Source organism: Lepidochelys olivacea, assembly GCF_965140295.1.
Source record: "Lepidochelys olivacea isolate rLepOli2 genome assembly, chromosome: 10".
Taxonomy (NCBI): domain Eukaryota; kingdom Metazoa; phylum Chordata; order Testudines; family Cheloniidae; genus Lepidochelys; species Lepidochelys olivacea.
In genome coordinates this window covers 44,315,394-44,340,968 of record NC_140420.1, presented here as the reverse complement: position 1 = coordinate 44,340,968, position 25,575 = coordinate 44,315,394, and the positions used below count along the sequence as shown (strand labels likewise).

General features: G+C 40.3%; 1 protein-coding gene across 2 annotated transcripts in view; it reads right to left on the bottom strand.

The window, feature by feature from the left end:
- The window catches only part of MYO9A (myosin IXA), a 398,158-nt gene that overhangs the window by 150,263 nt on the left and 222,320 nt on the right, over positions 1-25,575 (bottom strand). For both annotated transcript variants that reach the window (XM_084641695.1, XM_084641696.1), the window contains exon 10: positions 4,970-5,086. In XM_084641695.1, coding sequence (XP_084497821.1) covers positions 4,970-5,086 — 117 coding nt within the window. The remainder of the gene's footprint in view (positions 1-4,969; positions 5,087-25,575) is intronic.

The window sequence follows — 25,575 nt, the reverse complement described above, 5'->3', positions numbered from 1 at the left end:
AAACTATTTCCCCATGCTAATTTTTCCCCTACTGTTACTTACACCTTCTTGTCAACTGTTTGAAATGGGCCATCCTGATTATCACTACAACAGCTTTTTTTCTCCTGCTAATAATAGCCCACCTTAATTGATTAGTCTTGTTAGAGTTGGTATGGCAACCCCCATGTTTTCATGTTCTCTCTGTGTGTGTATCTATATATATTGTGACAAAGTTCCTCCTCTACCTTGGTGGGTCTTGTGCTTATTGGAAGATTTGCTCGCCTTGGAGCTTCACGGCAGCCCTCAGTTTGGCCGTTTTCATGAACCCACAGTCCAGGTCAACTCCTCCTGTGTCTGACCAGAGTTGGGAGGTTTGGGGGGAACCCGGGCCTGCCCTTTACTCTGGGTTCCAGACCAGGGCCCTGTGGAATGCAGCTGTCTAGAGTGCCTCCTGGAACAGCTGAGTGACAGCTACAACGCCCTGGGCTACTTCCCCATGGCCTCCTCCCAACCCCTTTTTTATTCTCACCATAGGACCTTCCTCCTGGTGTCTGATAATGCTTGTACTCCTCAGTCCTCCAACAGTACGCTTTCTCACTCTCAGCTCCTACTACCTCTTGCGTCCAGCTCCTCACACACGCACCACAAACTGAAGTGAGCTTGTTTTAAACCCAGGTGCCCTGATTAGCCTGCCTTAATTGATTGTAGAAGCTTCTTGATGGGCTGCAGGTGTTCTAATCAGCCTGTCTGTCTTAATTGTCTCCAGAAGGTTCCTGATTGTTCTGGAACCTTCCCTGTTACCTTACCCAGGGAAAAGGGACCTACTTAACCTGGGACTAATATATCTGCCTTCAATTACTCTCCTGTAGCCATCTGGCCTGACCCTGTCACAATATCTATATATATTTTCCTATTGTATTTTCCACTGCATGCATCTGATGAAGTGGGTTTTAGCCTACGAAAGCTTATGCCCAAATAAAATTCTTAGTCTCTAAGGTGCCACAAGTACTCCTTGTTCTTTTTGCTGGTACAGACTAACACGGCTACCACTCTGAAACCTGTAACAGATTGTTGGCTCCCACTTTGTGTGACGCTTCAACATTCATGTTGATGATGTAAAATGCCACAGAATTCCACTTCAAATTGGCAGTGGTCTATAAATTAAGTTCTAGAGGAGAATTGTTTGTTTTACAATACTTCACAAATGTGTGATATTGTAAAAAAACAAAACAAAACAGACCTTACTTTCCCTAACAGGATGACTCCAATCTACAGCAGCATTCCACACCGTGTGATGTCACACATAATAGATGCTGGGATGTCACCCTGAGTGGGAGTCAGTGAGCCATGTGTCTGAAGATTGGGATCTGCAAAACAATAAATAGACACACATTTTAAGTCTGTGTGTGGAACATATCTTACCTTGTTTTGAGGTCAATCTCTGATAATCCTAAACTGATTGGTTTATTTAAATTATTTACAAGCCATACCATATATTGGCATACAACATTATGGGCAGAGGCTGATCTGTTCATCTGAAAAATGTCATACTTTCAAAATCATCTGAAAACTACAACAACACATTTTAGCAGAAACTGGGGGACCTGAGAAAAGTCCATTTACTATTAATAATGATAAAAGCCAAAGATTAAAAGCAAGCTGGAAAATGGTCCCCTTAACACATGGTGTACAAGTGCATTATTAGCATCAAAACTATTTTAGCTAACCATTAAGGATGAGACTCATACAAAGCCTAACATATGTTAAAAGGTAAAGAGAAATTAATAAGAGCTATCTGAAAGCTTTAATACTATAGCTGATACCAGAAGGAAAATCTATGACCTCATTAATAAAGGACAGGAGTGGGGACTTGAAGAACAAAAAAGGTGATAATCGTATCAGCAATGGTAAAACAGCTAAAAGATATAGAAGCAGGAACACAGGAAATGAGGAATACACAATAAGACCAAGTGACTCTCACTAAAACTGATAAAAAGCAACATTACTACAGAACAAGGACAGAGCTTACAGCAACTCAAGACTCAGGTCAGGGACAGCAAACTACAAATTCTAACTGCCAGCAAGCAAGAGAAGCGAAATCCTACTTTTTTTTTTTTAATATACAGAATAATTTATTGTACATTTACTAAAAATGAATCAAAGGTCTGATCTAAATCCTTCCAATATGGGATTTGAAAAGCATTGGTGGGACAAAGATTGTGTATTTGGACTGAGAAGGTCCAAAAAAGGAGCCAGTGCAATATACAGTATAAACCTACCTCTTAGGATATGAATATTCTCTTCTCTTCCCCCTTTTCACTGGCCTGCTGACTCAGGCCAGATGATGGGAAATACCAGCAAATGAGGTCTAGCACAGGGAATGAAGGTGCAGCTTTTCTAACCAACAAAATCACACAGCTTATCCAAAGGGTTTGTTTTTGTTTTAAATACCATAAATTAGACACCCAGCGGTAAAAGTAGGAGAAAACCGCAGGGAATTTTAGAAAGACTCTGATTAGGTTGACCAGAAGTTTTGGTTTATAGGGATTTCCCAGCTGATTTTACTGAAAATGGGGGTTTGTCCTGATTTCAGTAATATCCCAGAACATTTTGTTCCCTATTGGTAGCTGCATGTGTCTTCATATGGCAGAGTGAGTAAAGCAGTGTTTTTGTCCTTATTTTATGCTACACTAAAACTGAACTTTTAATTAGGTGATTGCTTCCTTCTGCAGCCTCCAGCATGAGGCACTCAAAATCTCCAGCTACCACAGCAGCGCAACAGGCCCAATCCTAGCCGAGGTGGATGTTCAGGTCTTTGTAGCCAGTAAAGTTGGATTTTCAGGACAGTTAGGCACAGACATGAGCAGGTGAGGGAGGGATGGACATCTAGGGTATGTCTACATTGCAAACAAAGGTGTGGTCTTAATTCGGTTTAGCTAACACAGCAATTCGGCTTTTAACTTGGGTTGGCAGCTTCGGTTCAACCCAGCACCCCTATAGGCTTTAACTAAAGTTAAAAGCCGAGCTGCCATGTCTTCATTGCTGTTTTAATCCAAGTTAGCTAACGTGGGGTAAGAACATATTTGAGGGCACCTCCTCTACTTGCACTGAGCTGTAGCAGGATCCACACGGGACATTGCTGTGCAGCAAGCTGGTGTGCTATTCATTCACATCCTGGCTTGCCATATAGACAAGCCCTTTGAGTGCCTTCTAGCTATTTTGTGCTAACTTTCCCACGAAGACAAGGCCTTAAGCTCTGTGCTTCAGTTCCACTACTTATAAAATGGACATAATACATAGTTCTACTTACCTCTCTGGGGAGTTGTGAAAGTTAACCTTAATAAATAAAGGTTTGGAAAATGCTTTGAAGTTGTAAAGTGTTATGTATCAACTTATTTTTATGTATTTCTATTCTTCATCCTGATGTGCTGCCATAAACAAACAGGTAATTCTTTTACAGTATTCTAGCTAGGTTCAGTAAGACAAGTAACAATGTTCTAGCCCAAGTATGCGTACAGATATTGAAGAATAGCTAGTGTTTTTAAATGTACTTTTGAAAGTAGTAGTGAATTAATCTGGTTAATATTTTAGATATACATTCCCTTGACAATAAAGCAAACTTATATGCTCTCCAAATACATAAATTCCCTCTTCAGACAGCCCCAAGAAAAGCTTTCAGACCCTTGGAAATTGTACAGAATGTAAAATTTACAGTAAAATACCAAAGTGAGAGAGCAGCCAGAAGAAACATAGTATGTTATCCATTTTAACAAACTTGCGTGCCAACACAGTCATCACCACATATTAAACATTCATTTTTACAAAAAACAAAGATTTGTGCACACAGACCATAATTATTTTCCTATATAAATTACAAGCATTTCAATGCAGTAAAATAAAGGGTCAGACTTATGTTAAGATCTGTAATTTCAACCAATTGTACAGTAATTCAAACACAATGTTAGCATTTAGCTAAACAATCATTCTTTGGCATCCATGGTGTCAGCTAAGACATCTGACTGAGTACTTCTGCTGGCCTGTGCCAAAAACATAAAAACCAAGGGAACTGGACTAGCCGCGTGTGTGTATATATATATATTATTTACACACACGTGCATGCACACACACACTTGCATCCTGTCCAATTTTTTTTTTTAATATTAACATTCAATTGATATGACTGGTTTGTTAGATGTGTAATCAGAGATTTCACTTGATTTAATAAAATAATTAGAAATGACAATGTCATGGTTAAAGACGTTCACTCTAACATAGTAACATGCTATTAAAGAGAGCTATGATTGTATTACTGTATAATGTTTCTCTAAACAGAAGCTCATCATTGTAATTATTGTATTGTCTCTAATGTTTACATGGTAAGGATCCTTAAAAATGTTAAAACTTCCTAAATAAATAAATAAATAAATAGTTAAAAATACACCCACCCATACCCTTAGCTTTCAATAAATAAATATTCAAGAGTCAGGGCCTCTTTAGGGCAGAAGAAAATATTTGTGTACTGTTCTTTAAATCAATAAAGTAGAGCAACCACATTAATAATGCCTTCAAGTAGTATTCACACATCTAGCCTCGTTTGATTTTCTTCTCAACAGTGTAGGTTGCTAACATTCTGCATTAACATTACATTAACATTCTTTTAAATACATGGAGATTGGCATTCCTTTTCAGGGGCACATGTGTCTTTTTGTGTCCAATACAAAACCGCTCCCAGTCACTTCAAGGCCTACAGTTTTCGACACAATTCATGACAGGTTAAGATCTGCCCCGACTCACAAAACATCACTTTTAAAAAATCAAAATTATGTTCTCATTCTTAAAATGTTAATGGTAATGCTGCACAAGGAAACTTTTACTCCCTTTGCCAGGCAACTTGCCATCAATTGTTTGGGTAATGTTTTACCCTGAAGTTATACATTTTACAAGAGGAAGTTTTCAACCTGACAAGCTGGCAGGAGAATCCAGGTGTTACCTTGGTGCTTTCCTCCACATCCTTTGTATTCAAAAGTGCATGATTAATTCGAAAAACTATCCAATCAAACAGCGCGCTGTACAGTGATTTAGCCATGGAATTCCGCACAGTCACAGCCTAGAAAAAATGAAAATACGGATTAGAAATAATTAATTACCTGCATTAAAACTGGTTTACGTAATAATAAAGAAGTTGTGTGTCCAACATCCATCTTTAGTTTAGAGAAAACTTTTATCTTCATTATGTGCTCCACTGCTCCTGAAGCACTTAGTGATTTGTCTTCATTACCAGTCTATTCAACCAAGCCTGAACTATTCCGCCTGAATTTGGCTGGTTTTACTCTGGTGGATGATGCAGGAGTCCAGCTCAGAGAATACAATAAATGACACAGATGAGATCTGAGCCTCTATGGAATCACTCGGCTTCCTGAATACTTAAAACCTGCTGGCTCCAACCCCGGGAGTTGCAAATCACACTTATAAGGTCCATCTACACTGCATACTTCTTGTGGTGGTATGTAAAGTACATACACGGTTAGCACTGCTAGCACAGCTAAAAACAGCACAGATGGTGAGATACTGCTTAGGTGAGTAAAGACGTGCCTGAAGCCTATGAGTATCTACCCAGGTATATACCCTACATGGCTCTCTACAGCCCAAGCACTGCCTCCCCCATCTACATTTCTATTTTTAGCCCTGTTGCATCCCGCTGCCTCCCTGCTGCAGAAGCCTTTCCCCACCACTGGGAGAGACTCCAGCAGTGGGGAGCCAGTGTGGACACAGGGCTTTGCTTTTCACTGCGGCATCTAGTTATACATACTCTACATGCTACCAACATTGGCCTGCAGAGTAGACATAGCCATATGCAGATTTACTGCTCTTCAAACAGCCATCACAGAATAAAGAATAATACTTTTTTAGAAATACCATCCAAGTCGTGATGCTCTTTCATCTGCGTCGCAAGAGATTTCATTTGATTGACAATGGTTAAAAAGCAAGGAAGAACTAAGATATCAATATGCAGTTTGTTTTTTCCAAAAACATATGCTGTCTGAAACAGATACTTAGGTACTGGGCAGGAAGGAGTTGATAATTCATACTTTGAGGTCCTACTGACATTAACAACCTGCTGAAGCTATTTTGGCCCTCAGTTTACCATTCCCTGGCTTGAATTATTACCTTGCCATTTATACAAAGGCTGCTGTATATGTTAATTACTTAAAATGTTATGAAGCGATTGGTGACTGTGGCATTAACTCAGAGCTGTTTTTAGCTATGGTGCAAGTAAGAAAGAATATCAAGCCCTTCTGGTGATGGATATAGTCTCTCACATCAGGAGATTCAGAAACACCCATTTTAATCAAAAGCCTTAAACTACAACCGTAATTGCCAGCTATTATACACAGCACTGCAATGCTTCACACTGAGTGAACTTTCAGAATACAGCACTGAGCATAAATGGGGTATATTTCTTTTCAAGCAGGCAATGAAACTTCTGTCTCAATTTATCAGACAGGAGAGAGAAGTTATTCAAAGAATTTACTCTTTGTCCATGTCATCCTTCCTACCTTCCTCCTGTTCTCTACACGGAGATCTATATCCAAAAAGTTTTCAAGGATAAAAACTCACCCTCACTCAACCCAACTCCAGCCAGGGTGCATTACAAGAGTGGCCTCATTTCACCAAGGCAGTAATCAAAAGAAGAAAAAAGATCACATTGTGGGATCACTGGATTTTCACTACTGTTTCAATGGAAGCTGCCTCTTTTTTCCTTGAGTACTTTATACCAACTTCTTTCACCACAGCCATGTGCTCTTGGGCCAACTGTGAACTCTTACTTGCAGTCAGCCAGGGCCTCTCTCTCGCCGACCAGATGGCATTTATGAAACCAAGAACATCACCTCCACATACTCAAAATGGGTAAATCTGAGGATGGCCCCAAACATACAAATGTGTGAGAGTCTGTACAATGCCGCAAGTAACTAACCCTGCCTTGGCTATCTTTTGCTAAATGGCAATATACCACAACTCTCTGATAAGCAAACAAAATAAAGCTATAAAATGTCAAAGAAAAAAAAAAGAATGACTTGCCAATGCCAAAACAAATGATTGCTCATTTCCAAAAACCTTGTGTGCGACAAAAAAAAATACAAGCAATGAAAGTGAAGGAAATTTGTTGTACTGAAGAACAGCTCTTTCTATGCTCCTAACTAAATCCAGTAGTTTAATATTTGTTTTGGAACCTGATTGGTTTAACAGTTAGTTTATCAAGAATCTTATAAACAGAGCTTTACATTTTCTGAGCAAAACGTATACTCTTTCCTGAAAATTCGGTTTAGTACCTTTTTTTTTTTCTGGCCATGCATTTTCCAAACATTACTCAGAAATATTTAAACAAATTTAAGTGTTTTCGAGATAGATTTTGCTAACCCTGTCTTTGCCTCATTTTATTGAATCTGCTAACGTTGCAAGCCAATTCCCTAATGCTGAACTACATCGTATCATGCCCCACCCAAGACAAATTGATGGAGGAAATCAGAGATGGTGACCAAGATGTGATAACATTTCTTACTGTTATAAGGATTTGTTCTGGAATAGCCTTACTTCAGCCCTGTCTATTTTACAGTGTGACGTTATGAAAGGTGAAGTTTCCTCCTAGTGCAGGCCATATGAGGTGCACAGAACAACTCCTCTTCCTTCGCCCACCTTTTCCCTTCCTGGCAAACCTAATAATGGCATAGTTAAGTATGCAGTAACCCCACCACAGCCATGGTACCTAAGTCCCATGAAAAGGGGTAGAGAAAGGGCACAAGAAGGCTGCTCCTTTTCTCCCAAGATTAGCCCTGTTACAGTGCAGCTTAGCAGGCATATAGGAGAGTACTGCCTCTTTGCTAACTTCTAGGACCTAGGCAACATAAAATAATTTGTGGACCTCGATCATGAAGTTTTCTACCTGAATTTCTAGGAGCCTTGGGTTCTACAGGTTTATAAGTGAACTGGTAGAAAGCTCCTGGCACAGACAAGTGTAAATATGTCAGAAAATGTGTTAGTGGAAAATGAAACAAGGATTTCATTTTCAATTTTATTGCTCCTTATCAGACAAATTTTGTTCTCAATTATACTGTCTTAAATCAAGAATAACTCCATCGACAGCAATGCAGTTACATTAGATTTCTACTGGTGTAAATGAGAGCAGATTTGGCCATATATATTTCTCATAGAAGAAGGTGGAGGCTGGGGTTTTGCAGAAATTTCTGATTTGTCCTCTGTGGGCCTTGTGAGATGCAAGAGATTGAAGAAAAGTTCCTACACACTTTTCTAAAGTATGCCGAGGATAAAGCACACAGAGGGACGCCCTCCTACAGAGCATCGATGATGCATGGGTAAAGGAAGTCCTGTAGTGGGAAGACAAATAGTTGTAAATGATGTAATTTACAGGCTCCACTGCCAATTTTTGGAATAGAGGTTACTTTTGTCTGTAGACACACACATGCACACAAGTCTATTAGAAAGAACTGCATATATTTTACATAAAAATGGGATGTAGCCTTATATTTGCCCCTTAGTACTGAAGTTACAGCTATCTCTAAATTTTATGGAAGATATGTCCTGTGAGTCTTTAGAAGGATAACCAACCTCTTAGTGGAGAACCTCTGACTTAAATCTACTAGGCCTCATAACTTCGCTAGGAAAGTCTTCCATTTTAGAGCCACTGTTTTGTTTTCCCATACACACTCCTCTTTCCATTTCAGTTTTCCCCACTGTATATGAAAAATTAATCAAGTGTCAAAAGACGGAGAACCACAACAAACCCAGATGGATTACTAACTGTGGTCGTGACCCGTATGGGTACATCACACAGCGGTAGCTTTTTTAACAGGAAAATCTCAAGTGGCTTGCAATATGAGAGAAAGCACTTTAACTCTTACATACAGTACAGGCTCAAAAGTATCAGAATAGAAATGAGTACATTTTTTATGAATCAGGCTCTTTGTTTACATAACTGCCTTTGGGATCAGTCCTAATGCATAATACCTCACTCAATTTCATTCAGTTCATGTAAAGAGAGTAATGTCATTTAGAACAAACTTTCCCTCTTCCCCATAATTAGATAGCAAACTATATAATATAATGAGGCTTTTATTTAAAAGAAGGAAAGATTGTTGCTGCTCTTTGAGCAGTGTGATTAAACAAGATTTGCCTACAGGATTTTTGAAATTTGCTTGGAGAACAAGTTTCCATTTCTTTTTTTTACTTTATCACTTATTAATGTCAGATGTTCTCAATGCATTACTATATGCTACAGTGGAGACAGATGAAAGATTCCGTTTTACTCCACAAGGTCTCTGAAATCCAGAAGGACTAAAAGTAAAACTGTACTACAATTCATGACCTTTTGCCAGTCCTATTATTGTTTTTAATCTATTCATCACAGCCATTTACGTATTAGGGGTAACAACATAATCAAAGGATGGTAGAGTCAAGGAAGTTCAATGAGTCAGAAGAAGTTCTTTATTTCAACTACACAAGTTATGTGTCACATTTAGGTTTGTCTCATTACAATTATAGGCCTCCTATTCAGGAAAGCAGAGAACTAAGTGTGTAAGTCCTTCCCCATGAAGTAAAGCATTTAAAATACACACTTAAGTTGAAGCATATACTTAATTCCTATTGACTCCACATTCTTAATCAATCTTTGACTATAGGCATTACAAATTTCAACATTCTTTTCTAGCTGAATTAATAACTGAACTTCTCCCTGACATGATTCCATTTAAATTGGTGGTGCAAATGAATGTTGCTAATGACACAAAAGATTGGTTTCTCTGTGCTACAGACATGCATAGACTAGAGAAAGTAACTACCTTTGTGATATCCAAAGGATGGGGTACATGTTCACATCTAGATTAATATACTGCCTTGATATTACAGCGAATGGCATGTTTTAATTATCTAAAAGAGAAACACATTTACAATATGGAAGTTCTAACAATCATACCCCTTGATAAATGAATTAATGTGACATGGTGAGGGTGCGTGCATGAAGGGTTGTGTGTTACATGACAATGCTGTATGTTACATGCAGATGATATTATTTGTGCATGGCTTGTTGCCCAAGTTCTCTCTTTTCCCTTCATTTAACTGATTTTTAGCCCTGTTGCTTGAGGACAAATGTTTCTGCCAGTCTTTAACTCCATCACATCTCTTTGCCACTTTTCTCAAACCCACAACCGGAAAACCAAAGAACTCTGCTTGCAGCTACCACTCTCCCTTGCACAAAAACAAATGGACTCTTATTGGGTTCTTAATCTAGCTTCTTTATTTGAGGTTAATGCATCCACCAAAACAGGCAATTCTGTTTGAGTCTGCCAGTGAATGTTTCATTAAAAAAGTTCTGCTTCATGTTATGAGTCAGCTTTTGTAATCCACAGCCTCTTGTCTGTTTTGGATGTCTTGCTATGGGATTCCTACACAAAATGTGTAATGTAATGTCACTTAGAAAACTATGTAAAAAAATAAATTAGTAAAATGAAAATAGTACATACAGTGCCAAAGTAATCCTTCTGGGATCAAGAAAGCATAGCAACTGCTTATTGATTCAAAAAGCAGTGTAGATTAAACACATTGTAATTCAGTGATTCATGAGACATGCTAAAGAGACATGCTTTAATCAATAGGTTTCCTACATTTACAGACTAAATTTGTGGAGAAATTTTTTTTTATTACTGGCAGGGCTGGTAGTACTTCTTATTAAGGTTGCCCAACACATCCCATGATAAGACCTTGTTTTTAGTTGCTTATAAATGTTGCCAAACTAACCATTTGGGCTCAGATTTTTCATGATAGGTGTCTCCCTTTCGGCTGAAGGGTTTGGGCTTGTTTCTTTTGAAAATTTCAGCCAAAACAGTCTACTTGTTTCTGAGAATGAGGCTAGGGAAAAATACATTGTTTTGCCCATGTTAAACTCTTGAGTGTTCTTTGAAATGCTCTAGTACCGCCATAGTTTGGAGCAGGGATTTGAAATTTGGCAGAGGGGTGGCCTTTGTGTGAGGGATATTCCTTTTCCATTCTAGAAAAAAAAGTACCCAATTTTGGCCAAGTTATAAGCTTCTGAAGAATTGTGATTCACACATGCTCAGTAGAGACTTGCTAGAGCTTAATACTTAAAATCTTAGAAGACTCTGTCCTAACTGAGCAAGCTCAAGCCTCTCAAAGCTTCTAATCCTGACCGGACAACATGTGCCATCCCCACAGAGCAGCTGAGCTGTACATGCACAATCCCCGCAGAGTGACTGAGTCCGAGCATGACTCCAGCCTATGGCTACAGAGATGAAGCTGGAGATCCCTGTACAGACTGTTCCCAAATGCTTGGGGCTGGAGCAGGCACTGGATCTGAGAGTAGGTGGCTATTCAATCTGAATGAAGAGAAGACAGGAGCTAAATCATTGGCGAGGGAAGGTAGTAGATTGGGCTGAGTCTGATAAGACTGGGAATGGTGGGTGGCAGAGGAGAAGAGAAACTGACAAGGAGTTTGAGGGGGATGACTGGAAGTGGCTGGGGAAGGAGACTCAAAGCTGGGGGGTAGGGAGGATGGTTCTGGTGGCAATGGAAGAGGCAGGGACTGGGATCCAATTGGCTGGAGGCGGGACACAGATTGGAAAAGAAGCTGGAGGGAGAGGTGGAGACTGGGACTGGCTGGACCAGGGAAATGGGAGGACAAGGAGATGAACTAGAAACTAGTGGGGAGGGAAACGGATTAGATGAGGATGCCATGGAAGGAAACTTGGAGCCAGTGGCGGGAGGGGAAATGCAGATTGGACAAGAAGTCAGCCGTAAGAAATTGGGACTAGGTAAGCAAGGAGAATGGGACTGAGACAAGGAGCCAGAGATAGAGAAGAGATAGGACTGGGACAGGGACAAGTTGAAGAGGAGGGAGCATAAGGGGTCAAGTTTGGGGAAAATGAGCAGATGAGTCTGTGCCCAATAGTGCACACTCCCCTCCAGAGCCCGGAATGGAACCCAAGATTCCCAAACCTCACCATACCTCTGCTGTTAGCAAATATTTGTGAAACCCACTGGCACAATGTCCCATCTTCCTTTAGTGCTGGCCCACACAGAGTATGATAACCTGCTACTGCTATCAGCTACTCTATTAGTGGACATGGAAGAAGTCTGTATGGTGGATATAATGTTCCAACCCTGCTGATGATCCAGGTAGATGTCAATATGAAGCTCAAAAACTCAGACTTTAAGGTCAGAAGGGACCATCATGATCATCTAGTCTGAACTCCTCCACTTCACCCACCCATTCCTGTAATAGACCCCTTAACCTCTGGCTGAGTTACTGAAGACCACAAATCATGATTTAAAGATTTCAAGTTGCACAGAATTCACCATTCACACTAGTTTAAATCTGCAAGCAATCTGTGCCCCATGCTGCAGGGGGAGATGAAAAAACCCCTGGGTCTCTGCCCATCTGACCTGGGGGGAAATTTCTTCCTAACCCCAAATATGGCAATCAGTTAGACCCTGAGCATGTGGGGAAGACCCACCAGCCAGACACCTGGGAAACAATGCTCTGTAGTAACTGAGAGCCCGGCTCATCCAACATCCCATCACCAACTGTTAGAGATATTTGCTGCTAGCAGTTGCAGATCTAGCTACAGATGGAATTTCTTTTTTCAGTCTTTTTTTTTAAATTAGGAAATTGTACACATAAAAAACTATGTTAAAAGAATATTAATGTGGAAAAGTCAAGCATTAAACAGGAAACATCATAATTGAGATGGCATATGCAACGTTATGATACAGTATTTAATTACATGACCACCTATTTTTTCCACAGAGCCTCTGCCTCATTCAGTGCACAGATTGACCTGATGTGGGGATGAATAAGGGTTGTATAACGAAAGAGACTTGTCTGTAGGATCCCTGTCTCATTGTTGCAGAAGTTGACAGATGGGTAATGAACGAAGCAGGGAATTGCAGGAAGAGAAAGGATCTCATGGTAAAGACAGTTGAACTCTGCCCTGGAGAACTAGATTCTATCCCTGCCTCTGCCACAGAGTTCATATATGATGCTAAGCAAGTCACTTAAACCATATTTTTCAGAAGTGGTCATTAATTGTGTGTTCCTCATTTTCTGGGTGCCCAACTTGAGTCCCTGGGGCCTAAACTGCGGAATGACTGAGAACTCACAGCTTGAATATTATAATCTGCTATATAATGCTAAGTACTCTGAAAAATCAGGTCCTAGGCATCTCAAATTAGGCATCCAAAATTAGTGGTTTCTTCTGACCTAAGGGCTTGTCTGCATAGTGGGGTAATGCACCAATAGGGGTGTGATTTCTAAAGTGCACTAATGTGTTGTGCATTAATTGGTCCACATAGACCCTAATGATGAGTTTTAATGTTGTGCCGTCTGAAACAGTACTATTTTAAGACCATTAGGGAACCTGTAGTGTGCAACAGCAGGATCTATATGGACCAATTAACATGCAACTCAAGCTTTAGAAATCACATCCCTGTACAGCATGTAACCCCACTGTATAGACAAGCCCTTAATCTCTTCCTCTGCCCCCATCTGTAATTGGTGATAACACCATTCCCTCACCCCACCGGAGTTCTATATGATAAATTAATGTTTGTGACACTCAATAATAACAACCATGAAAAGCCCATGTGGAAATTAATAAGTTGGTCTTCAGAGCAGGGTTTGAATGGTGTACAGTAAATAAGGCCTAAGACTACACGTAGACCAACGAGGATAAAACAAAATTTTGCATACCTGTTCATTAACTTCATACCACCCCTTCTATGCACTGAATGAGACAAGGGTTCTTGGGGAAATATATTACATAAACATGTAATTAGAGACTAACAATATATATGAACAAGGGGGCCAAATTAAGACTGCACAAGTAACCTGAATTCTGACATTTCCTAACTTCCGAGTGCTTGACTTTGCAACCTTCATATTCCTTTAACATAGGGTTTCATGCGTAATATTATAAGAAGTCAAATCTATTTGGAAGCAAGGTTACAGGAGCCTTACAACATCCCCTCTAAATCCCTGATAACTTCCTAGTCAAATACCCAGCTTTTTCTCACCCTTCCAACACTCCTTTTGTAAATCTACCCAAAGAGATAGACTATTTCACGCAGCAATTTAGTCTCTTAAATTTTACTCCTTTGAATGCCAAAAAAGTGGATTCCCATATTTCCATAAGAGTCTTGTCTCCATTAATCTACACCTGAACATGTGAATATGCCCCAGAAAGTACCTGGTCTGTATTCAGTAACTTTTAGAAATAGACTAGGGAAGCAAGCCCGTTTGTTTTTTTTAACCTCAGCTTTCGCCTGTGCCATCATCCTGTCATAAATTTTCCCTCAATTGTAAACAGTAAAATTCTGGCTTATATTTGAACTTGTATATGAGCATCTTTTGCTCAAACAAAACTGACACTTCCTCTTCTATAATAGCACTAACTGCTGATATCTCCTTAACTTTCCAGATTCTGGCCCTTCCTCTGAAATGAGATGAGCTCAGGTAAATCCTTGTACTGAGCTCCACTGATATCAATACTGCCATGTTGCCTGGAGTGGCTCAGGAGCAAGAGTACCAACCTCAGGGCAGGCTGTTTAGAAGCAGGACACAAACCCCAAACTGGTTGTCAGTTCTATATTTACACTTCAACAACCCACGTACCAAGTGTGAACTCCTCAGACACTATAAAAGCTTAACCATGCAGCCACAGACAATCCCCCTGGGGCACTCCGGTCTATCTTGCGTGCCTTTGTAACAGATAGTCCCTTACGCCAAAAATTACAACAACATTCTGGTTACCCCCAGTCTCAAAGGACTAGTTACTTATCCCAGGTCAATTGTACCTTAGATCTTACACCAAATATAATGCTTGTAGTTAATCTTATAAAAAATTAAGTAAAGATGTATTAACTAAGAAAAAAGTGTTTTTTACAAGGTTAAAGCAAGTAAATATACACACACAAATGAGTTACAGTCTTGGTTCCAAAAGGTAACAGAAGCTGCTGTAATATGAAAGCTTTATAAATCCTTTAGGATTAACCCAGGCCAAGCCTTGGGGATCTCCTGCTGATGTTTAGAAATCTTGCTCTCTCCAAGTCCAAACAGCACAGAGATCCAGTTTCTTCCTACCAGAAATTTTTATTCCCTTCCCCCAGAGTTCAAGCTGATGGAACAAATCTTCATACACATCTTCTCTTCATGCATATGTGGTGGTGGAGCAATCAAAGTCTATTATCCTCTAATGTTCCACAATGGTTGTCTGGTGTTCATGGGCCTTTTGTTGTCAGGAGATAACACTTGCTGTGGCAAACTAGTATTTTATACTTCGTAATGCTTCTCTCCTGACTGTGGGGGTTTACAGTTTCAGAGCACACATTTAAATATTACTTTATAGCATGGGTGTGACAGGGTGTATCTACCCTGCACTGGCCCACTGGGATTGATCACCCACTGTGGGCTGAACAGGCCATGCCCCCTCGCTGCTGCTGGGCATACTCTAATTGGAAACAGGATATAAAAGGGAGGAGCCCAGCTCAGTCTAGCTGAGGAGGAGAGCAGATATATGCTGCAGGTTCCTATCAGAGAGCTCCTGGAGCTCCAGACTGCGAAGGCTGAAGATGCAGAATCCAAGCTAGAACTCCCCTTGATTGTGGAGAATGAGAGGAGCGGGAGGTCACTACTACCAAGGGAACTGACTGAGCAGGAATTAAAGGTAGGAAGTGGCCAAGGGAAAGTGAAGGTTGAAATGGGAAACTGAACCTGAATCCAGGACTACTGGTTTCACAGGGGCCTGGGTTAGGACTCAGTGGAGGGGGGTGGGCCTGGGACCTCCTACAAGCCCTGCACCTACTGCTAGGTATGGGCATTGTAGGGTGGACATGACTGCCCAACGACAGCCCTGAGGGCTCCAGCCGCTAGGCCGTGCTGCCCTGAGAGCAGAGGCAGCTATAACAACGATAGCTACTAGGCCATTTGAGTAGTCAACCCCCCAATTTGCTTCCTTACAACCCAGCATCCTGCAACAGAGTACATCTATCCCATGACAAAGAGATACAGATATTATAAGTGAGATTAATGCATGCAGCAATTTACAAGCATTTCATAAAGTCTAAACATTAAACACATTCTTATAACTCTAATGCAGCAGTTCTCAAACTGTGGGTCGAGACCCCAAAGTGGGTCATGACTCCATTTTAATGGGGTCACCAGGACCAGCATTAGATTTGCTGGGACCCGGAGCTGAAGCCCGAGCCCCACCCCCAGCCAGGGTGGCAGGGTTCAGGCTGCAGTCCCCTCTTTCCCCATCTGGGGCAGCAGGACTCAGGCTGCAGCCCCGCCCCCAGTCATGTAGTAACTGTTGTCAGAAGCAGGGGGTTCTCCGTGGGGAATTAAGTAAACGGTCTGTTGCTAAATATAACTTCTTTCCTGGGCCATAAATAAAGCCGAAGAGGAAAGCCATGGGAGGAAAACATGCTTGTTAAATACATTCTCTCGCTAAATAAAATGAAGGTCCAATCTTTCAATTCAGTTCTGCTCTCAGACATTCAGACCTCCTTTGTTGCCACACATGGTATTTTATAAAATCTGCAACCCTGCTTCTGTACACAGATGATTTTGCAAGATGAGCGGTGAGGGACGCCCTCATATCTGAAAGAAACCCTTGCTTTTCATCCTGCTGATTCGGTTTTCTCCCCCTCAAGTGCCATTTCAAACAGCATCATTGTTGCTGAAATGCCATTTAAAACAACAGCATTCTCAGAGCTCTTATTCAGTGACCTGCCTTCTTGGCAGAGGCCCAGCTAACCTTTTATAGATATTTTCACATGATCTACTGGGAGAAAAAAGTTTCCAAGTGTGCAGTCTGTTAGCCCTATTAGATTCAGTGCTTATATTGTTTACTAACTCAATACATGAGAAACAGCTTACTGTATGTCAAGTCTTAAGATAAAAAAGAATCTAGAACTTTTTCCAACTCACGTTGGGAAAAATAAGCTTGACAAATGAGGTGTTTGTGTGGGGGGAGTTCATGCAACTATTTATTTTGAAGGTTAAAGAGCAACAGGGTATCATGCATAGTGACAACAGGACCTCAGTATGGCTATATATTGTGGGTACTGAAAAGCGAACAGAACCTTAGTATTAGTAAATATTTATATTATGTCAGTGCCCAAAGGGCCCAATTTGGATTGGGGTGCTCTTGTACTGGAGGCTGTTCCTTAACCTCAGTAAGGCTTAATAAAAATTAAGACCAAAATTTCCTGAGGGGCAGTCTCATTGATGACAATGGGAGCTGGAGTGATCCTGCACCTCTGAACAACCAGACCACTTATATAATGGTGATTAAATACAGATTTAGTGGGTGCTGGTGGGATCACCGCCCAGTATGGCATGCAGCCCATGGTAAAAGCAACAGGTCTGTGGCTTGAAACCAGATTGATTGTCCTGACCTTGGGCCTGGTTGCATGCCTGAAGTTTCTTCACTTTCATGCAGCACTGCTGCTGATCCCTGTTGTACCCCTTTGCCTGCATCCCCCATGCAATCTGTTCGTAAATGCCCACATTTCTATGGCTGCTCCATAGCTATGCTTGCACAGCCTCTTCTCCGCACAGACCCAAGAGATCCAACACCTCCTGTCCACTCAAGGCAGGAGCACATTTAGTGTGTGGAGCTGGCATGGTTGGTTGGGCAGTTACACACTATAAGGAAGCACTAGTAGGAGTGCTTGCCAAGCTGGGCAATCAGGAAAAAGGTGTTTCAAAACTAAACAGAAGGATTTTAGGGATGGGGGGCTTCTGGTCTCTGTGACCCTTGGACAGGGGGCAGATTGAAACCAGAGCAGTCACTGTCATAGAAAATGGGGTGCTGTGGGCCAGCTGCTTGAGGTCTGTTAGGGTTGACTCTTGTTAGGCTTGTCTACATTACCTGCTGGATCAACAGGCAGCGATCGATCCAGCGGGGGTCGATTTATCACGTCTAGTCTACTCTAGACAGGATAAATCAACTGCCCAGCGCTCTCCCATCAACTCTGGTACTCTACCGAAGCGAGAAGCTGTTATTCATGTAGCTGAAGTTGGGTATCTTAGATCAACACCCCTGCCCCAAGGTAGATCAGGCCTCAGATCATAGAGTGTCTCCACTTGCACTGCATCAACCATGGCGCCAAGCTGTTTGAGGAAGTGGTTTTACTGTGTCACCATAACTGGTCATTTCTGTCGGCTAGACACAAATTTCAGGATAGACATACACAAATAGGTCAATGCAAGGTAATGTACATTGACCGAACTTTGTAGTGTAGACCAAGCCTACAAGAGCAGCAGGCAGCAAATCTGTATGTCTGAGGAGATATGGAAATTTGATCCTCAGCATACAAATGAGACTGAGGTATAAGCCACTTTCTTTGACCCCATTCATGCTGCTAGGCAGGGGTAACTTGGCAACCCATTGTCAAACCCAGGACAGAGTCAGAATTCTATAGGAACCAGAACTTTCCATTTTTTTATCCTAACTGTAGTCTCCTAAAGAGAGGCAGTTCCACTCCTTAGATGTGTGTGTGTGTATGTATGTATGGGGGGAGGGGGAAGAGACATTAAAATATAATCTTCACTAAACCAAAGAGCTTAGCTAAGAACACTGTGGCTAGAGAGGGCCATCTTGGATCCAAACTCCAGCTACAGAGCAGTTCATGTGCCTGTATCTATCTGGGTTCTTAGAATTGCAACCCATCATGATGGTATCTGAGCACCTACTTGTATGGAGAGAGGGGTACCTCATTACTCCCAAACTATGGAAGTGTCTCATAAAATGCAATTTACAAGAGACAATTTACCTTGTATATAGATATGTTAGATTTTTTTACCATGATTCTTAAGCACATACTTTACTGAACAAGGAGGGGCTTAAGCATGCACTTTAAGTAAAGCATGTGCTGAATCAGGGCCATGATGAACACTAAAATCTGTAGAGTAAGTGGTGGACTGCACATATACAGAATTGAGTTATTATTTTATATTCTGCCATTCCCCGCCACCTGGCAGGTGTAGTTATGAAATAACTCATAATAATGTAGATGGACAAAGAATTTTACTAAACTTTCCCCCAATTTTCAGCATTGGACAGAAAGGGACGGGGGGTAAGAAAGAACTTTCCCCTGCAAATTTAGCAGAATGTGAAAAGTGCTTGAAAACAGAGACTTTAAATGGAGGTATAAGAGAGATGAGAGAATTTGTATTTCTGATATCCAACTGCACACTGCCCATCAAGTTAGAAATATTATTCAGTGTTTACTAATATTCTCCTCTTCCTGAGAATCTCCTTTACTTGACTAATTATTTCTCTGTTATTTCTAATAACTTCATCTGTGGCATATGCCCACAGCAGCTAAAGCTAAATGATCCTACATTCTGTACACATACAAACTTCCCCACTGACCACAATGGGAACTCTGGATGTGCAAGGAGTCAGGCCTATACAAATGTCTCCTCCTCAAATTTCTATATTCAGTCTCCTAGCACTGATTTGTGAAAATATGAATTAGCATTATTATCTTGAATGATCCAACCATTTGGCTGCAGAATTCACCTATGAGTTTCTGAGACACTGTCTGACAGTTTAAACCAATAAGCCTGTGTGCGCGCGCACACACACTCATTTCCCTTCCCTCCAGGAAGAAAACAAAAGACCTCATGCTTTCTCTTCAGTTCAGTATTTCATACAATTTCATAAGAAAACAGAAGTTCCATGACTGCTGGAAAAACAGCTTTCTGGAATCTGAATGGTTTATATAAACACAGTGCACTCTAAAACTGTGCTCTCTAAATAACCTAACTACTCCCCCAAAGTTAATTTACACATTCTATTTGAGTACAGCAGAAATGGAGATTTCTATTCCCTTCAGGAAATCAGATAGGAACACAGGAAGAAAGAAAATATCCCCTTCTGCCACAATGCCTTTGATTTACTTCCTATAATTTCTATACAAGGATGGAAGGTACTTCTAATGAAATACTCAACAGTGGAAGCACAAGCACACAAACCACTAGGATTCTCTCCCCTCAGGAAATCCCTTAACACTCAAATATCAAAATAGGGCTTTACAGTGCCCTCCCTGCCCCCTTTTAAAAAAAAGTATAAGATACATTTTCAGTGTAGTGTTCAAGGAATTCATTTGAATTACTATTAGAAAGAGCAGTGCACAAAACACCAGAGATCGGCAATGTTTATTCATGCATCTAAGGGCTATTACTCTCAGTAAATTCAAACTGCTCCCATTATAACAAGCTGTAATATCTCCTCCTTTGAGAAGCTGGAGACAACTAGCTGCAGTATTATGTAGAAATCTAATGAGCAAACATCTTTGGATTATAGATAGGTTACTTGATTTTTCTTTTAATTTGGTGCCAGTTTTAAATTCCTATCATGTTTCCCGTAAATCCTCTTAAGAGAAATTCAGCTTCTTCCATACATTTGTACATGCTACGGTATAGGTGTCCTCTTCAAGGATGAGGTCAGAGAAAGAGCACATTCTAATACCTATTAGCACTTTCCCATTGGCATTTATCTAAATTGTTCAGTAAAGATTCCTTTAAATGCTTCTGTAGTTCCGCTTACATTTTAAAGTTGATATATGCTTGTTATAATTCTATTATTTAAATTCACTGGGTAAGTCAGTGTTCTTCCTATTTCTACAAGACATCACTGTACATATGAGTGAATGACAAAGCTAATCAGTTTCTGGTGTACAAAAACTAATTTCATTATCTATTATACTGAAATGGAATCAATCAATCAGTGCACAAAGATGCTTTACCACTACTGATATACCTCACTTGACACTGGAACAGGCAGAAGAGAGAGCACATCAGACTCCCATAATGAACCAATCTTCTGTCTCATGAAGGGGTCAAGTCCACAAGAACAAGGCCAGACACGTCCTTGACAATCTTGAATATTCAGCCTGTTGTAAAGTGTGTGTGTATACAATTAATCTGCTTAAATTAGATACTTTAAAGGGAGATTATGAAATTAAAAAAATAAAAATGGACCCTTCAAAACATGTATCATTGTATTGCTATAGTGCCCAGGTGGGCGAAGATGGTGCTGCTGTTACTCTGGTGTGGGAGAAATGGACTCCCTCTGCACTAACCCTAATCAAGGCCCCCTACTGCTGCTCCCTGGCACACTAGGAAGGGAATTTTGTGGGGCTGATTAGGACTGTCCTTGCACCAGGATGGACAGGAAAACTAGTGCTTGAAATTAACTAACTTTTGATTGCATCTCTCTCTTATCCTGGGCAGGAACTTCCAAAGACATCAAAGAAATGTAGATGAAATAGAGCTAAAGATGCAGCAAGAACCTTGTTGCTAGGCAGAACAGTAATGAAAGCTGAGAGGGAAGAGGACATTAATAAATTATGGGAGGGTGCACACAAAAATCCTGATTGTACATTGGTTGCATGTTTACCAGGCCTGAGAGAATCTTTCATTCGAGATAGTTGGATCTGAGAAACAGAGCATTGTAATATGCCTGTCACTAGAACTGTTTGTATGGGAAATAAATCCTTCTCTTTCAGTGTGAATCTATAGGTTTCAGACCAGCACTTTACTCCTTTGTAACATTAATAGTTAAGACCTATTCAGTGATCCTGGGTTTTGTCTGTGTGAGCGAGTGTGCACAGAGAATTATGGTTTCTTGCTGTTTTTCTAGCATTCTATTTGTTACCTAATACACTGTGTGTCTGGTTTACATTCACAGACATGTCCTGTGGTGAGAGACAGATTAAGCAGCTCTAGTGGTTCCCCTTTGGGTCACAGACCATAGGCTGAGACAGGCTGGCTTAGTTTTTTAAACATTGGCTTAACACCCAGAGAAAAATACTACTGCAGGATACCAGACTGTAGCTTAATCCCTATGTTGGCAACACTGAGTATTATATTATATCATATTTAGACTTAATAAGCATGATGTAATTTTCCATACTCGTACTTTATCTTACAATTACATTAGAATCTTGTATTCATTCTTACTTTCCCAAAGACAGCTCTATTCAGTAAAATGGAGCATTAGATATTATGCTCTTTGCTGGCTGTACTTTTATATTTAAAATTGATCATGAACATTAAAAAAAATTTAAACCCCCTTTAAAAGGACCACTGAAGAAGGCAAAAAAGAATGACAAACATCAGAACATTGTTGCAGACAAAGATCAGGTAGCTTGTTCCTAAGTCCACTGAGAAATGCTAAAAGAATAAGAGTACTTGTGGCACCTTAGAGACTAACAAATTTATTTGAGCATAGTATGTTTCACACAAAAGATTCTTTTTTTAAGGTTTTCTTTTTCTAACTTATCTATAAACAATGCATCTCATGCAAAAAATTAAGACCTTGAAGTGAGTTAACTGCTTTGCATTATTAGCTTATTAGTACACGAAGTAGCCATACACCTTCCCTGAATCTCTAGCTAAACTAGGGGGCAGTGAGGTACTATCCAACTAGTAATTTTAAGGAACGGACAAAAATGTTGATTTTCATTATCTTTTCAAACACTTATTTGTATTTTGTGGATTTTGAAAGATATGTAGAAAAATCATTGTTACATTAGAGCACTAGCAGTTGCTGGAATAAGACTGGGTATAGTTATTGTCAGTGTGACTCCTTTTTATTGCTATTCAAGTTATAAAATTACTGTATATACTCGTTCATAAGCAAAATAGTTTTGGTAAAAAAATGACGCATCAAAGAGCGGGGGCCTGCTTCTAAATGGGTTTACACCAAAATTTGAGGATTTTAAACTCTATGAAATGACTGAATTGAATATCTAATACATTGTCACTTTGTTTACCTGGAGTGTCTGCAGGCATGGAGCCCTTCAGTTCCCTGTGGCCGCGGTTTGCCGTTCCCAGCCAGTGGGAACTGCGGGAAGTGGCGCTGGGTGCCAAAGTTTGCCAACCCCTGAAATATAGGGTTGGCTTATGAAAGGGTCATACAGTTTTTACTATTTTTAACCTATCCATCTTGGGGGGTCGGCTTATAAACAAATGGGCTAATGAACAAGTATATACAGTAATAACTTTAATGTTTTTATATTGCTTGATCTGCAAAGTCTGAAACTACCTTTCCCTGTGCCTTGTACCTCCCTTTCCAGTGTCCCCTCTGATTCTCCATCTCTCTTTCATCTATGTGGTGTGTCAGGGTTCCCTCCCCACTCTGAACTCTAGGGTACAGATGTGGGAGCCGCATGAAAGACCCCCCTAAGCTTATCTCTACCAGCTTAGGTTAAAAACTTCCCCAAGGCACAAATTCTTCCTTGTCCTTGGAATGGTAGTGCTGCCACCACCAAGTGAGTTAGACAAAGATTTAGGAAAAGGACCACTTGGAGTTCCTGTTTCCCCAAAATATCCCCCCAAGCCCCTTCACCCCCTTTCGTGGGGAAGCTTGAGAGTAAACAAGGTGAGCACAGACCAGACCCGTGGGTTTTTAGGACACTAAAAACCCCAATCAGATTCTAAAAACTGAACTTTTATTATAAAGAAAAAAAAGTAAAAGAAACACCTCTGTAAAATCAGGATGGAAGGTAATTTTACAGGGTAATAAGATTTAAAAATACAGAGGATTCCCCTCTAGGCAAAACTTTAAAGTTACAAAAAACCAGGAATAAACTTTCCTCTTAGCATAGGGAAAATTCACAAGCTAAAACAAAAGATACTCCAACGCATTTCCTTGCTATTACTTACTATTTCAGTAATTTTAGAAGTATCATTCAGTAGGAGCTGGATTACTTGCTTGGTCTCTCTCTTTGTCTCCAGAGAGAACAACAAAAGCACACAACAAAAACCTTCCCCCACAGATCTGAAAGTATCTTCTCCCCTTATTGGTCCTTTTGGTCAAGTGCCAACCAGGTTATCTGAGCTTCTTAACCTTTTTCAGGTAAAGGAGGGATTTTATGCTACACGTAGCTGTATGTTCATGACATGTTTCAGAGTAACAGCCGTGTTAGTCTGTATTCGCAAAAAGAAAAGGAGGACTTGTGGCACCTTAGAGACTAACCAATTTATTAGAGCATAAGCTTTCGTGAGCTACAGCTCACTTCCTCAGATGCATATCGTGGAAACTGCAGCAGGCTTTATATATACACAGAGAATATGAAACAATACCTATTCCCACCCCACTGTCCTGCTGGTAATAGCTTATCTAAAGTGATTTCCAGCACAAATCCAGGTTTTCTCACCCTCCACCCCCCCACACAAATTCACTCTCCTGCTGGTGATAGCCCATGTGTGGGGGGGTGGAGGGTGAGAAAACCTGGATTTGTGCTGGAAATCACTTTAGATAAGCTATTACCAGCAGGACAGTGGGGTGGGAATAGGTATTGTTTCATATTCTCTGTGTATATATAAAGCCTGCTGCAGTTTCCACGATATGCATCTGAGGAAGTGAGCTGTAGCTCACGAAAGCTTATGCTCTAATAAATTGGTTAGTCTCTAAGGTGCCACAAGTCCTCCTTTTCTTTCTGTTCATGACATGGTGGAAGAAGTCCACGCCAACAGCAATCTTTTAAGTCACATGGAGACCCAACATGCCTGATTCTCAAACAGTACCATCCGTATCTACTCACAATAGATATTCCTACAGGCTTTACCAGACCTCTCCAACACTTCCCCTCCCCAAAATCCAAACCTCAACATGAAAAGTAAAGTTATCTTTTAATATTTAATAAGACAATTCTTTCATGTCTCAAGATATTACATTGAATAATGAGAAAGATCTTTAGTGTTACTAACTTATTTAACTACCACTATAACAATTCATCAAAATGGGAACAGTCTGCCTCTTCTTCTGGAGATGCCCCCGCATTCATTATTCCTAAATTACCATAAAAATGCTACTCTATCCTTTTATAATGGGTTACCTCATCCACCTTGTATACTCTTTTTCACCCTCTATTATAGCAAAACCATCCATGAATGAACACAGCTTCTAATAAGCAAACATAAGATGGAAAGTTTCAGAACTACAGACACCCTAGAAACCTTTATCGTATTTGATTAGCCCCTCAGCCAGGAGCGTTCCTATTCATACTCCTTTCATTAAATTTTAACAGGAAAATTCAATGGAAAAGTCTGCAACTTAATATTCTAACAGGAACACTGCTTTAGTATGGGAAGGACTTGCAAACCACCACACTTACTGTTTGGTGATATTTCAGAACCCAGAAAGGACAAATGGGAGACCTAAAAATAGTCTTGGTTGTTACCTATTTTTATAGCTGCTTTTAAAGATCCCTTTTCTGAACTAGTCGTACTGTGCTTGAACCTCTGTAACACGCTCTGGTAACAGTGTATTTTCAGAAACCTCCCAAAATAAAACCTTTTCTGTGGAAAAAATTCTCTTACATTTTTGTAAACAAATTCATCCTCCCAATGACTTTGTGAAATATGTAAAGATTATCATCTCCCAACTTATAGATGGGGAAACACATCCAGACAGGCTAACTGACTTCCCTGAGGCAATACAGCAAGTTGAGGCACATCTGGGATAATAAAAGTTTCCACTTATTAATGTT